Source organism: Heterodontus francisci, chromosome 36 (assembly GCF_036365525.1).
Source record: "Heterodontus francisci isolate sHetFra1 chromosome 36, sHetFra1.hap1, whole genome shotgun sequence".
Taxonomy (NCBI): Eukaryota; Metazoa; Chordata; class Chondrichthyes; order Heterodontiformes; family Heterodontidae; genus Heterodontus; species Heterodontus francisci.
The window spans coordinates 3,277,294-3,293,070 of record NC_090406.1 but is presented as its reverse complement, the minus strand read 5'-3'; the positions used below and the strand labels follow the sequence as shown (position 1 = coordinate 3,293,070).

At 49.6% G+C, this 15,777-nt stretch overlaps 1 protein-coding gene across 1 annotated transcript; it reads right to left on the bottom strand.

Moving 5' to 3' along the window:
* Window positions 1-5,121: 5,121 nt before the first annotated feature.
* Window positions 5,122-7,304, bottom strand: LOC137351510 (transcription factor JunD-like). Its single transcript, XM_068015975.1, has one exon. The coding sequence runs from the start codon at window positions 7,198-7,200 to the stop codon at window positions 6,292-6,294; it is 909 nt and encodes a 302-aa protein (XP_067872076.1). The 5' UTR covers window positions 7,201-7,304; the 3' UTR covers window positions 5,122-6,291.
* Window positions 7,305-15,777: the final 8,473 nt, after the last annotated feature.

Below are 15,777 nucleotides of genomic sequence, written 5' to 3'. Positions count from 1 at the left end.
GTAGGATTAGTATAAATGGGTGGTTGATGGTCGGCACAGACTCAGTGGGCTGAAGGGCCTGTTTCAGTGCTGTATCTCTAACTAACTAAAAAAAAAAGCAGTTGGAATTCCACAATCATGTTAGTACCTCAGCCTGATGGTTCAACTAGATGTTGCATGGACTACAGAAAAGCTAATGAAGTAACAAAAGCAGACCCCTACCGAATTCCTCGCCTGGAAGACTGTATTGACAGAGTTGGCAGTGCCAAGTTTTTTTTTAACCAAAATTGATTTGTTAAAGGGATACTGGCAGGTTCCTGTAACACCCCAATCTAAAGAAATATCAGCTTTTGTCACACCAGACGGTCTTTTCCAATGCCGAGTGATACCATTTGGGCTAAAAAATGCCCCAGTAACTTTCCAGAGACTAACGAACCAAGTGGTAGCCAGTGTTCCTAACTGTGTCATTTACCTTGATGTGCTCATATACAGTGACACTTGGAACAACTAGAAGCTCTATTTAGAAAATTACAGTCAGCTGATTTGTTGATAAACCTTGCCGAAAGTGAAACCTACCTAAGACATATAGTAGGGCAAGGACAAGTGTTGCCAAGAACGCAAATGTACATGCATTGATGATGCTCCCTACCCCTGGGACTACACGAGAAATCATGAGGATTTTTGGGATGTGGTTTCTACTGCAAGTTTGTACCAAATCTCAGCACGATAGCTGCTCCACTGAGGTAGTGTGGTCAGGTGAGTGCCAAGTATTTTTTGAGAGGCTGAAAACCATTTTGATTAATGAACCAGTGTTGGCTGCCCTAAATTTCACTCAGCCCTTCAAGTTAGCAATTGATGCTCGTGACCTGGGGGTCGGTGTAGTCCTGTAACAAGATGATGTATCAGGCATAGAAAGGCCAGTGGGATACTTTTCCAAAAACCTAAATCGACACCAAAACAGATACTTTACAGTGAAAAAAGAAACCCTTGGCTTACTACTAGCTCTTAAACATTTTGAAGTCTATGTCCACCACAGCTACAAGGAGACCCTGGCATATACTGATCATTACCCCCCTGGTCTTTGTGGAAAAATACAAAAACCAGAATTTCAATGGAATTTACTACTGCAGCCCTATCACTTAAAGATTATCCATACTGTGGGGGGAAAAACAATGCAATTGCGGCTGCTTTGTTTAGAAATTAACTTTGCTTTGAGTTATCTGAGTACAAAGATGGCACAGGGCATAACTGTATTAGTTACGGGTAAAGAGTGAATGAGAATGAGCGTGTTCAATATGTTTCAATTTGTTTTCATATTCTGTATTTGTCCACACTTCATAAAGAAATGCATTTAAAAATGGTGTTTCATTCCTCCAAGGGTGGCGGTGTTATGTACGTGCTTCCATCGTTAATGTTTTTTGAGGACTTGTGTGTAAAAGACTGTGGAGAATATTTGGGGAGATGCTGGACTTGTTTTTTTGTAGGGTCACTGTAAGGACACTTGGGACTTTGTTTAAAAACAAGGATTTACTGGAAGTCACCTGTCTCAAGCTAAGTAAACAGCAATGAGCAGTTGGGGTGTAAGCCTGCTAAGAGAAAGAGGCTGCCAACTCATCCTGTGCCACCTCTGAGAAACGCAGGGAGAAACTGATGCAGCATTTCTCCTGAGAAGGTTCTGCAAGACTTTCTCTCGACATCTCCTAAATGAACTTCTTTAGAAAAGAACTGCATGCGTCTAGTGACACCCGTCTACGTATACCTGGACACCAGACCAAAGAACCATCTGGAACAATCCATATCTTATCCCTTTTCTTCAAGAATTAACAAGTATTTGGCCAAAGTTTTTTTTTGTAAAGTTGATCGCTGCAGAGAAAACTTCTTCACTTTTCCTTTAACTGGTGAGTGTTAGATTTAGAAGGAAATCTATATTTACTTTCATATTTTAATCTGTGTGTTAATAAACTTTGCATCTTTATTGAATGGGTCTCTTGTGTTATAATAAAATAATTTTGTTTAGTAAAGAAACCTGGTTTGCAGCAGTTTATTCTGAAACTAAAATAGATAATATATAATTGACCATGTTGGTAACTGGGTGAAACATTTAGATATAGATTATGTCCCATGGAGAAGTGGAACTAGAGAAGACAGTGTATTTCTCCATCCACGGTCATAACAGTTGTCTGAAAGGGCGGTGGATGTGGATTCAATAGTAACGTTCAAAAGGGAACTGGATAATTACTTGAAAAGGAAACATTTGCAGCACTTTGAGGAAAGAGCAGGGGAGTGGGACTATTTGAGTAGCTCTTTCAGAGAGCAGGCACAGACACGTTGGGCCGAATGGCCTCCTTTTGTGTTGTAAAATTCTATGTTTCTCTTGAATCCCTCACTTCCTGGCTAAACTCCAACTTTGACATAGATTGACTCTGGGTAGTTTATGGTAAGAGATCCAACTGTTCAAAAAGCACTGAGCAGAGGCTGTCTGTACTAACAAGCTGTTAACTGCCCTGCTGAGTGGCTCGAATTATCAGTTAGCAGTGATAACCAGCTTGCTAATCTGTTTAAACCTGGAAATGCACATGAATAAAAATAGCACAGACTCAGAAGGGAATCAAATTGGTTTCTATTAAACAGACAGGGGCATTTAAAAACTGCAGCAGGAACATAACTGTCCAAACCAACATCTCCAGACTCGACTATTTAATTCCCTCCTGGGCAACCTCACACCTTCTCTAATCTTCAGTTCATCCACATCTGTTGTCCATAACTCACACCAGGTCCTATGATCCACTGTGCTCCCAGTCCCCCAACCCTCAAAATTAAAATCCTCACCAACTTTTAAATCACTATCATCCTCACTATCCCTCACCTGTCTGGAACCTTATTGCAACACTCCAGACCCTACCTGCCTATGGCAGCCATGCCTTCAATCACCCAGGGCCCCCATTCTGAGTTCCAAAGAAGGGTCACTAACCCAAAACGTTAACTCTGCTTCTCTTTTCACAGATGCTGCCAAACCTGCCGAGTGGTTCCAGCATTTCTTGCTTTTATCCCACATTCTGGAATTCCCTCCCTAAACTCTCCCTTGGAACCCACCCCTTTGGTCACTCCTTCTAACATCTCCTTCAGCACAGTATCCATTGCTACTGACCCAAGTGCCTTTGTGAATATCCTCCCTCTAGCTAGAGGTCTACTTTAGGTCGGGTAAACGAACCCAACCGAACCACTGTGGACCCGAGCCCCTCCGCTTTTCCCCCAAGCCTGACCCGACCAGAGCCCGCTCCGACCATCCGCTTACTTACCTCCCGACTCGGAACCTCCACGAAGCTGCCACGCATGCGCGATGTCATAGTGACATCACTCGCTCATTGCGCAGACTCAGTTTCGTCCCAGACTCCCAGCTCATAAGTTTTTTTATTTTTTAAACTTACCCGCAGAGCATTTACCGTATGCGTCTAGCCCTGCCCGACCCCGAAAGCCATGCCTGAACGTGGGCCCGACCCGAACTCGACACGTTGTCGGGTCCCGTCGGGTTCGGGCTGGGGTAGCAGGCCTTTACCTCCAGCTGCCCCCAAACCAACACTTAAGACATGCGATAGGACTCCCCTTGTCCTCACGTTCCACCCCAGCAGCCTCCACATGCAAGGATCATCCTCCGCCATCTCCAGCAGGATGCCACTACCAAACACATCTTCCCTTCCCCTCCCCTCAGCATTTCAAAGGGACCGTTCCCCCCCTCAACACCCTGGTCCACTTAATCATCCCTGATACCTCATCCCCTTCCCACACAACCGCAGGAGGTGTAACACCTGCCCTTTTGCCTCTTCTCACCTCACCATCCCAGGCCCCAAACACTCCTTCTGGAGAAGCAGCGATTTCCTTGTACTTTCAATTTAGTACACTCTAACCACTGCTCACAATGCAGTCGCCTCCTCTATACAGACCAAACTGATTGAAAACCATCCAATTCATCAGACGTTCAGCCAAAGAGCTGGCACTGGCTAGATGGGCCAATTTACCATTCTGGATTTGAACCCACAACCTTCTCGGAGGCATGGGTGTTATCCACTGAACCACACAGCTCTGCAGTCAACGCCATTCCTCAACTCAATCCCCATAGCCGGACCAGTCTATTTCTCTCAGGTGGTCATCCAACTTTCCCTTGAAGTCATTGATCATCTCACCTTCCACCACCCTGTGGGCAGCGAGTTCCAGGTCATTACAACTTGGTGTAAAAAAAGCACTTCCTCATATTCCCCCTGCATCTGTTGCCAACAACTTTCAATTGGTGTTCTAGTCCTTGCACCATTTGTTAATGGGAACAGCTATTCCTCATCTAGGCTTGTCAATCTTGTACACTTCTATTAAATCTCCCCTCAATCTCCTTTGTTCTGAGGAGAACAAACCCAGCTTTTCCAAACTAACCTTGTAACTAAAATCCCCCAACTCTGGAACCATTCTGGTAAATCTCCTCTGCACCCTCACATCCTTCCTGAACGGTGGTGACCAGAACTGGACGCAATACTCCAGTTGGGGCCTAACCAGAGCTTTATAAAGGTTCAGCATAACTGCCCTGCTTTTGTACTCAATGCCTCTATTTATGAAGCCCAAGATCCCAAATGCTTTACTAACCACTCTCAACATTTTCTGCCACCTTCAAAGGTCAATGCATATGCACCCCCTGGTCCCTCTGTTCCTACACACGCTTGAGAACTGTACCATTAAGTCTATATTGACTCTCCCTATTCCTTCTGTAATGCATTACCTCACATTTATCAGTATTAAATGCCATCTGCCACCTCTTCAGAGATCATTCCCAAACAGCATTGCAGCTACAACACATATCGGCAGCTGTTCTTTGTGGACGGAACATGTAGATGCTTGTGCAAGTTACATCTCGTTAAGTGATGACAGCTGAATATGACAAATATACACATCTAATACTGATAACACATTGGCCATTCCACATGTGGGACACTGCCACAGGAATAAACACCATCAGCAGCTCCCGCCATAACAGACCAATACTTCACCACCTACCTGGCCCAGTGTCTCCTTCCAACCAATCCTGGATTCAGACCACTCACCTTGGGTTAGTTCAGACTACGGCTCTTACTTAACAATAAATACAAAATAAATTGGCAATTATATTAGACATAAAATACTTTTATTCAAATCTCATCATTGTGGCAATACATATTGGAATGTAGAGCAACCGGAGGTCCAGTCAGACTGTTCCCATTACTGTATATAAATAGAGCATCTTTCAAATGGTAAAAACATACATTCCAACACTATTGTTGTAACAGATTGACACTTATTTACAACTATTTAAAAAGTTTGCACCAGAATTGAAACACAAACACTGCACGAAATGAGCAGTCGACTGTTTTGAGTATGTAGCTGGTTTAAGGCCATGTCTCAATCCATGCATCAGCTTTTCACAAAGAGCAGACTCCTATCACACGTCGACAGACAGACATGCAGCAAACGCTTGCCCAGCATTTGCAACCATTTGGTTTTGGTCAACTGAAAGCAGTCACAAAAGGAAGTCATTTTGAAGCTGCCTGGGTCCCTCAGGGACGGACTGCTGGAGAGTCTGTGAACTCTGCCTCAGTGTCTGAGGTGTGATCAGAGACATGGTCTATGAGCATCAGTTGGATGATGTCCTGCACTGCACCAGTGCTCCAGCAGTCTGATGCAGTGGGTGGTGTCCTGCACTGGAGCTCCAGGGGTTTGATGCACTGGGTGGTGTCCTGTACTGGAGCTCCAGGAGTTTGATGCACTGGATGATGTCCTGTACTGGAGCTCCAGGAGTTTGATGCACTGGGTCGTGTCCTGCACTGGAGCTCCAGGAGTATGATGCACTGGGTAGTGTCCTGCACTGGAGCTCCAGGGGTTTGATGCACTGGGTGGTGTCCTGCACTGGAGCTCCAGGGTTTTGATGCACTGGGTGGTGTCCTGTACTGGAGCTCCAGGAGTTTGATGTACTGGATGATGTCCTGTACTGGAGCTCCAGGAGTTTGATGCACTGGATGATGTCCTGTACTGGAGCTCCAGGGGTTTGATGCACTGGATGATGTCCTGTACTGGAGCTCCAGGGGTTTGATGCACTGGGTAGTGTCCTGCACTGGAGCTCCAGAGGTTTGATGCACTGGATGATGTCCTGCACTGGAGCTCCAGGGGCTTGATGCACTGGGTCGTGTCCTGCACTGGAGCTCCAGGAGTATGATGCACTGGGTAGTGTCCTGCACTGGAGCTCCAGGAGTATGATGCACGGTAGTGTCCTGCACTGGAGCTCCAGGCCCAAGCCCCCTAGTAGGCGGGGACCTGAGGGGACAGCAGCAGTTGGCAGCCACTGTTGACATGGGTCAGCACCTTCTGCTTGAGCTGTGCCACCTGCTCCCTCAGCAGGCTGGCGGTGGAGGCCAGCTCCGAGTTCTGGCACTTGAGGCTCTTGACCTTGTCCTCCAGCCGGGAGATCCGCTCCAGCTTCCTCTTACGACACTTGGAGGCGGCGATTCGGTTCCGCAGCCGTTTCCTCTCGGCCTTGATGCGCTCCTGGGTGTCCATGTTGATGGGAGAGAGCGGCGGGCTGTCCCCCAGGCCCGACACGTCGGGCACGGTCTGTGGCTCGTCCTTGGGGGCCTGGAGCCGGGCCTGCGAGCACAAGGGCTGCCCGGGCAGCGGGTAGGAGGCCGACCCGGCCTCCGGGCTGTAGTTGACGGCGGTGCCCGGGGCCTCACTGCCCGCCCCGCTGTAGGTGCTGAGATTGGTGTAAATGGGCGGCTCGGGGTGCTGCAGGCCGGCAGGGGCCGGGGCTGAGCCCGGGGTCGGGGTGGCGGGGCCCGGGCCCGGGCCGGGACCACTGCTGGGGGCCGGGGTCGGAGCCGGGGCCTGCGGGCCGCTCAGCTGGTTCTGTTTGTGAAGATCCTCCAGCGCTTTGACAAAACCCTCGGCGAAAGAGTTCTGTTCGTCCGTCACCCCGCGGGGGTAGAGGCCGGGGGCCGGCCCGGGGCTGGTGGTCACTAGGCCGCTAGACTGGATAATCAGGCGCTCCAGGTCGGGCGAGGCGAGCTTGAGGAAGCTGAGGTCGGGGGAGCTGAGCGCGGCCTCGGGCTCCCGCTGGTTCTTGAGGCCGCTGCCGGAGACGGGCAGGCTCAGGTTCTTCTTCATGCTGCGGGCCAAGCTCAGGCTGTCGTCATGGTAGAAAGGCGATTCCATTCCGGGCCGAAGCTCACACGGAGCCTCGGCCTCTGGTGTCTTTCCCTCCCCGCTAATCACTCGCTCTATGTCCGCAGTAGCCGCGCTCTCTCCCGTTCGCCGCCAGCCCGCTCCTTTATATATCCTCGCCCACGTGTCCGCCCAGGCCCATGATGTCACCTGGGCGTTCTCGGATTGGCCACCGGTGACGTCTTCCAGGCCGGCTGATTTACATGCGGCTCGCCGATTGGTCACCCGTTGTCAGGGAAACGGATTGTGTACTCCAAATAGCGCGGTGCGTTGTGGGGTGATGTAATGGTTTCGGGGCGGGGCGATAGAGGCACGTGACGCCAGCATTTAAGGAGGAACCGGAGCTGGAGCAGAGCATTCGGCCCGTTCTGTCCGTGCTGGCTCTCGGTGAGAGCAACTCAGCTAGTGCCACTCCCCCACCTTTCTCTGGAGCCTTGCAATTTATTCTCTTCAGATCACTATCCAATTCCCTTTTGAAAGCCTCGATTAAAGCTGCTTCCATCGCATCCTCAGGCGGTGTATTCCAGATCCTAAACATTTGCTGTGTAAAAAATGTTCTTCCTCATGTCAGCTTTGCTTCTTTTGCCATTCACCTTAAATCAGTGATGGAATCTTCGGTACCGAAGAAGGGTCATTGACCCGAAACGTTAACTCTGCTTCTCTTTCCACAGATGCTGCCAGACCTGCTGAGTGGTTCCAGCATTTCTTGTTTTTATCCCCTCATGATTTTGATCACCTCTATCAAATCTCCTCTTAATTTTCTCCCCTCCAAGAAGAACAGCCTCAGTTTCTCTAATCTATCCACATAACTGAAGTTCCTCATCCCTTGAACCATTTTTATAAATCTTTTCTGCACACTGTACAATGTCTTCACATCCTTCCTGACGTGTGGTGCCCAGAGTTGGACACAATACTCCAGTTGAGGCTGAACCAGTGTTTTAGTTTTAGAGATACAGCACTGAAACAGGCCCTTCGGCCCACCGAGTCTGTGCCGACCATCAACCACCCATTTATACTAATCCTACACTAATCCCATATTCCTACCACATCCCCACCTGTCCCTATATTTCCCTACCACCTACCTATACTAGGGGCAGTTTATAATGGCCAATTAACCTATCAACCCGCAAGTCTTTGGCATGTGGGAGGAAACCGGAGCACCCGGAGGAAACCCACGCAGACACAGGGAGAACTTGCAAACTCCACACAGGCAGTACCCGGAATTGAACCCGGGTCACTCGAGCTGTGAAGCTGCGGTGCTAACCACTGCGCCACTGTGCCGTTTTATAAAGGTTCATCATAACATCTTGGGGCCAGTGCCCAGGATAGAGGCATCCCCAGCGTAGAGAATGGAGGAAGCAGGAGGGGAGGAGCGGAGTCAACCCAGACTTGCACTTTCCAAGAAACATTGCATTTATGTAGCTCCTTTCATATCTTCAGGATACCCCAAGGTCTTTATAGCCAATGAATTACTTTTGAAAGGCAGTCACTGGACATATGCATGAGCCAATGTCTGCACAACAATATTCCAGAAACAGCAAGGACAATAAGTGAACAAATAATTTACTTGATAGTGTTAACTGAGGGAGGAATGTTGGTCCAGGGCACAAGGGAGAACTCCTCTGACCTTTCCTTGAAAAGTGGACATGCGATTCAGCATTTCATGTTTTTATTATGCGATCTTTAACATCCACCTGAACGGCGAAACAGCTCCTTGATTTAACGGCTCATCCGACAGACGTCACCTTGGGCAGTGCAATGCTCCATGAGACCTACACAGGAGTGTCAGCCTCGATTATGTGCTCAATTCATGATGTGCAGATTGAACTCATAAACTTCTGATTCAGAGGTGAAAATATATGTCAAATATACACACATAACTTTGCTACTAAAGACATTTGAGGGAGTTAACATTAGTCAAAGTTTGTGAGATTTATAACAAGCGAACTCATTTAGACAACTCTGCCTGTGTTTATTTTGCAGAGTGATACAGGATACAATTTTACAGCCACAAGGCGCTGACTCTCAGCCTGAATTGCAAACACTTGATTGGTCAGTAAACGAGTGTTGTCATGGATTCACTTCCTTCACAAGAAAAATGAGAATTAAAACACAGCTGGAAACACACAGCTGTCGGCTCATCGTCAGCAGATTAATGTGTTGGGTGGAGGCCTCTTTGTGAAACTGCAAAGAAAAAGGCCAGAACACCTTCCTTCATAACTCCAGCCTTATCCTCTCTTGGCCAATCAGTTTAAGAAGCGACACTTCTATGAAAAACAGTTTAGAAAACTTCCCTCCCCCACTAGAGCTAATCCCCTCCTCTCCTGAAGGTGCTGACTCTCACTGGGGTACGGGTCCCCTCCTCTTCTGAAGGTGCTGACTCTCACTGGGGTACGGGTCCCCTCCTCTCCTGAAGGTGCTGACTCTCACTGGGGTACGGGTCCCCTCCTCTCCTGAAGGTGCTGACTCTCACTGGGGTACGGGTCCCCTCCTCTCCTGAAGGTGCTGACTCTCACTGGGGTACGGGTCCCCTCCTCTCCTGAAGGTGCTGACTCTCACTGGGGTACGGGTCCCCTCCTCTCCTGAAGGTGCTGACTCTCACTGGGGTACGGGTCCCCTCCTCTCCTGAAGGTGCTGACTCTCACTGGGGTACGGGTCCCCTCCTCTCCTGAAGGTGCTGACTCTCACTGGGGTACGGGTCCCCTCCTCTCCTGAAGGTGCTGACTCTCACTGGGGTACGGGTCCCCTCCTCTCCTGAAGGTGCTGACTCTCACTGGGGTACGGGACCCTCCTCTCCTGAAGGTGCTGACTCTCACTGGGGTACTGGTCCCCTCCTCTCCTGAAGGTGCTGACTCTCACTGGGGTACGGGTCCCCTCCTCTCCTGAAGGTGCTGACTCTCACTGGGGTACAGGTCCCCTCCTCTCCTGAAGGTGCTGACTCTCACTGGGGTACGGGTCCCCTCCTCTCCTGAAGGTGCTGACTCTCACTGGGGTAGAGGTCCCCTCCTCTCCATGGGTGCGTCCAGGCATTGAGTTTCAACTGGATATTCGACAATGGGGCAAAGCATGAGCCAGTGTGCCTCATTTCCCATCCAACACCTAGACACGTGCAGCTTCCAGGAGGGAATCGACTGGCACAGGATAATAGTGAAAGAGTTCAGAGAGGTGCTCGATAGGATGGTTGAAATGATACATCTGGAGAAGTTTGTGGAGGAGAGGATACATCTTTTGGATGACGTGAAGTTTTTGGAGCTCAGTTGGACGATTAACTAAACCCTGGATCAGGGTTCGGCTACATTGGGAATGAGCTGGTTGGGGCTCTGGCTGGCGTTAGGGAGGTGGGAGCTGAACGGAAGAGCTTTGTGGAGGACATTCCGGTTAATCCACAACCTGATGTCAGATAAGCAGTCTGACCACAGAGAGATGGTTGTGGGGCCAGAGAAATGGTGGAGAGCTGTACTGAGTTTCATCAGTTTACTCATGGGTCATGTTATCGAGAGGCAACATTTAGCTGAGGGGAAAAGAAGTTGCCAGTGGTGAAAGCTTGGGGGACATCAAGAGGTGGATCGTGCAGTGGCAGGAGGAGAAGACAATGCTAGAGCATTGGCAGAAGACAAGTCTGGACCCCAGCAGAGCAGGTCCTGTGAATGTGGATCACTGAGGTGAGGCAGTGGACAAATTGAGTGTTTAGATTGGTCACGGAGGGATGACGAGTGACGGAGGATGTTTCTGGTGACTTTGACCTTGGTCACCTTCATCCTTTGGGTGGGCTGAGACTCGGCTGAATCAGTTCTAACAGGGATCAATGAGGGGGAGTGAAGAATGCAAAAGACCTTAGAAAGGTCAAGAAGATTATAAAAATAAAGACTTCCCCTTTCATTACCACAGGACATCCCAAAGCACTTTACACTTTCAAAGTGTAGTCACTGTTGTAATGTAGGAAATGCAGCAGCTAAGTTGCACACAGCAAGATCCCACAAACAGCAACCAAATAATGATCAGATAAAAAGTGTATCGAGCCACACGAAAAAGTGCAAAAAAGATTTAGTATATGATAACAGAGTGTGAGGTTGTTCTTATCAGGGAAGATTGACCAGGCAGGACCTTCTTCCTCTACGGAAGAGACTGATAGAGTCATAGAGTCGTACAGCATAGAAACAGGCCCTTCGGCCCACCGTGTCCATGCCGACCATAATGCCTATCTATACTAATCCCACCTGCCTGCATTAATTCCATATCCCTCTATGCCTTGCTCATTCAAGTACCTGTCCAGATGCCTCTTAAATGTTGCTACTGTTGCTGCCTCCACCACCTCCTCAGGCAGCTCATTCCAGATACCCACTATTCTTTGTGTGAAAAATTTACCCCTTTGATCCCCTTTAAACTTCCTCCCTCTCACCTTAAATCTATGCCCTCTAGTTTTAGTCACCCCTACCATGGGAAACAGACTCTGGCTATCTACCCTATCTATGCCTCTGATAATTTTATATACCTCTATTATGTCCCCTCTCAGCCTCCTTCGCTCCAGGGAAACAGACCCAGCCTATCCAATCTCTCTTTATAACTCAAGCCCTCCAAACCAGGCAACATTCCTGTGAATCTTTTCTGCACCCTGTCTAACTTAATCACATCTTTCCTGTAGTGAGGCGACCAGAACTGCACACAGTACTCCAAATGCGGTCTAACCAACGTTATATACAACTGTAACATGACGTCCCAACTCTTGTACTCAATGCCTCGGCCGATGAAGGCAAGCATGCCATACGCCTTCTTCACCACCCTGTCTACCTGTGTTGCCACTTTCAGGGAACTATGTACTTGCACCCCAAGGTCTCTCTGCTCAACAACACTCTCCAGGGCCCTGCCGTTCACTGTATATGTCCTGCCCTGGTTTAACTTCCCAAAATGCATCACTTCACACTTGTCTGCGTTAAATTCCATTTGCCAATCCCTTGCCCACTTTCCCAGTTAATCTATAACCTGTTGCTGCCTGACACAATCTACCAGCAAGTTACTTTCCCATCTGTTAGAGTTCAAAGATCAAAGCTATTTCTGTGATCTAATCAGCAGAATAAGGAGTTTATTATTCACACCAGGCTTGCCACCTTATCAGGTATTTTGCACACAAGGTCATGGTTTGACTCATTGGGACAAGAGATTGTTTAAAGGAGTAATTGTTTGCACTGAGGAAGAGAAAATCTAACTAATGAGACACAAAATTATAATAATTCTTCAGGAAAAAAACATGCCAAGTTACACCTCGGCCAGAATTTTGTGCTTGTCGGACGGGAGCCGTCCACCGACCAAAAAGTCAGTGGCAATCCCACGGGGCCTGGGGATCTAGACTGGATTTGACGGTCCCCAAGCCCTTAATTGGTCTTAGGTGGGAAGTCCCGCCTAATGGAGCTGCCGGCCAATCAGCGGGCCAGCAGCTCTTAGTCCCAGCAGCGCGACTGGGGATGAAGGGGTGGGGGGGGGGGTGCGGTGGGGGGCGTGTTGGGCATTGGGGCATCGGGGACGGCAATCCATTGGGCACATAGTACCCGAACAGGAGTGCCGGCCCCCACCCCCCCCACCCCCAGGCTGTCAGAAGGCCGCCTACTTTTTACAGGCGGCTTTTCTCAGGCCTGGGCTGCCCATCTTCCAATGGTAAAATTCCCGTGGCGGCAGACGGAGGCCCTTCAGTGGCTGTTAACTGGCCACTTAAGGGCCTTGATTGGCCTGGGGTGGGTGGGCTGGTTCTTGCCGCTGCCGCCCCGTGTACAATGGCGGTGGAGGCAGGAGCAGGTCGGGAAGGGCCGGCCAAGTTTCCCACTCCATTTTACGACCCCCCCCCACCCCCCCACACCAGCCTGCTCTTTGGGGGAAGGGGGGCATAAAATTCCAGCCCTTGTTCTTTTCTGTAATTCATATTGTGCATTTCACAAAGTATTAGTCAATGTATTACATTATAACATTTAGGCTGAGAATTTTAACCCAAATAAGGGATTGACAGAATGTGTGTTTTTTTTTACCTGAAATGACTTGGATTGTGCAAGCGGGGAATTACAGGGTTCCATAAACTGGTGCTCATGGATCCCGATGGGTGACCTGATTGACGTCTGTAAGACTATGAAAGATTTTCTAGTGTAAAAGTAGAGATGCTTTGATTTGTGGGAAAGACCAATACTAGGGATCATAAATAAAAGACAGCCTGTTCAATGTGACAGAATCTCCATTTCATTGGCAAAATTAAAAAGTCTGAGCAGCTCCGTCTCCTCAATTACCCAGAACTACTGATGTCCTAACTCACCTCTTGCTCACTGTCCACCTCTCTCGAATGACCCAGGAACAATTTATTATTCCAGGACCGACTCCACCCAGTCTATCAGCCGAGTGTCTGCTCCCACTACTGACCGAGTATATTCAGCCCTTTTGCCTCTGGTACCAACCAGAACTGACGAGCAGTTCAACAGATGAGACGGGGCCTCCTTAGAGAGAGACCTAGGATTCACAAAAGCAGTCACGTCAGTGTTATTTATGGATGAAGGAGAGATGAGTGCCAGAAACAGAACCACAATCACTGAACTTGCTTAGTGTGCACTCAGACAACGCAATTCAATCTAAGCTTCAAATTTGTGTGAAATATTTAAGGCCTGCAGCGCCAAATGACTGATCTTTAAACAGTTAAAGTGGACAAACTCTATGTTACAATCAGTTATTATTCTGGGATAGAGGGACAATGATTATCACTGTCTTCTACTAAAACTCCTAAAGCCTTCCGTCCAGGAAGAAAGCAGAATGAAGTGAATTGCATCGTTTAGCATCACTCCTCCACAGCGTCAATCCACCACGGGCAAACTTCCTCCCTCGCCAACAAATAGGAAAGGTTTTATTTGATCTTACAGCCTGAGTCAGTTCAGAGTCCAACTCGGTAACAGAGTGTGGGCAGACTGTTCCACACAGTGACTGCACAAACATCCGAGCCCTCATCGACGCACAGACAGCAGCTCAGAACACACAGATTCAACACTTAACCCCTCACTTTGCCTTCAGGCTCGATGCATTTCTCCAAATTGACTGGGATCCACAGTTAGTGCCACTTCTCATTTCATTCAGCTCATCTCTGACCTTCCTTCTGTAACAACAAAGACCAACTGAACACTGCTCCAGAGGGGCAATCTCATTGATATATAAGCGGATAGCCAGTTGTAGAAAGGTCACACTGGGATGCAGGACAGGCCATTGTAGAGGGGGCTTTACTTTGTATCTAACCCCATTTTCTTTTTCTTTTTTTTTCAAGGTGGCCTTTATACCCCAGGCCCCTTTTATATATTTTATGTTGAGGGGGCCTTTATTGCTCAGGCCCCCTTTATAAACATACTTATATTTTTAAAATAACTTTATTAAAACCAGAAATAAACAAAAACTCAAAATGCCATTCTCGGCGTCAACGATGCACTCCAGTCCCTGCGGTGCCCACCGGTCGCAGAAGGCCTCAAGCGTACCGGCGGACACCGCATGCTCCTTCTCCAGGGACACCCGGGCATGAACGTAACCACGGAAGAGGGGCAGGCAATCGGGGAGGACAGACCCCCCGACGGCCCGCAGCCTGGACCTGTGAATTGCCACCTTGGCCAGGCCCAGGAGCAGACCGATGAGGAGATCCTACTCCCGGCCCAAGCCCCTCCGCACCGGGTGCCCAAAGATCAGGAGCGTGAGACTGAAGTGCAGCCAGAACTTGAGGAGCAGCCCCTTCAAATACTCAAAGAGGGGCTGCAACCTCGCACACTCCGTATAAACGTGGAACACGGACTCGTCCAGGCCGCAGAAAGCACAGGCGGCCTGGGAGTCCGTGAACCTACTTAAAAGTCTATTGCACAGGACTGCTCTGTGCAACACCCTCCCCCCCAGGTCCCCGATGTAAAGGGGGAAGACTCCCGCGTAGAGAGACCTCCATCAGGGTTTCCCCTCGCCGCCAGATGGCAACGCGGACCGCCAGGGCGTGTCCGGCCGGCTGACGAGGGCAAGGAAGTGGAGAGTGTGCAGGAGCAGCCCGTACAGGAAACCCCTCCGCGCCGATTGGAATGGCACAGAGGGCATTTCCGAGAGGTGGCTCGGGTTGTGCGGGACCGGCTCCCGAGGAGGGTTTCGGGAGCGCTTTGCACTCCCGAGCCCCCTCGCCACCCGCAGTGAGGGGCGTACCGGTGGTTTTGGCTACTCCTCTGCCCGCCGGACCGTCCCCGGAGTCGGCCGCCCGGGCAGTCGAGGCGCTCTCCTCCGCCGGCGGGGGAGCGCCCTGACTGGAGGCGACCATGTTCCAGACTTGGAATAGATCCTGGTAAAAGACAGGCAACTCCCTCAGAGAGGCGCGGCTAACGGACTCCACCAGGAGCTGCGTGTCGACTTGAAGGCAGTGACACTGGCGGAAAAAATACGTCGCCAGCGCACACCATCTGGGAGGACGCTCGACGTACAGGCATCTCTGCAGGGTCCGAAGGCGGAGAGTCGCAGCCTGGGTGCGGACGCACACCAGCGACTGACCGTCCTCCTCAATCGGGAGATTCAGGACCGCGGCAGAGACCCAGT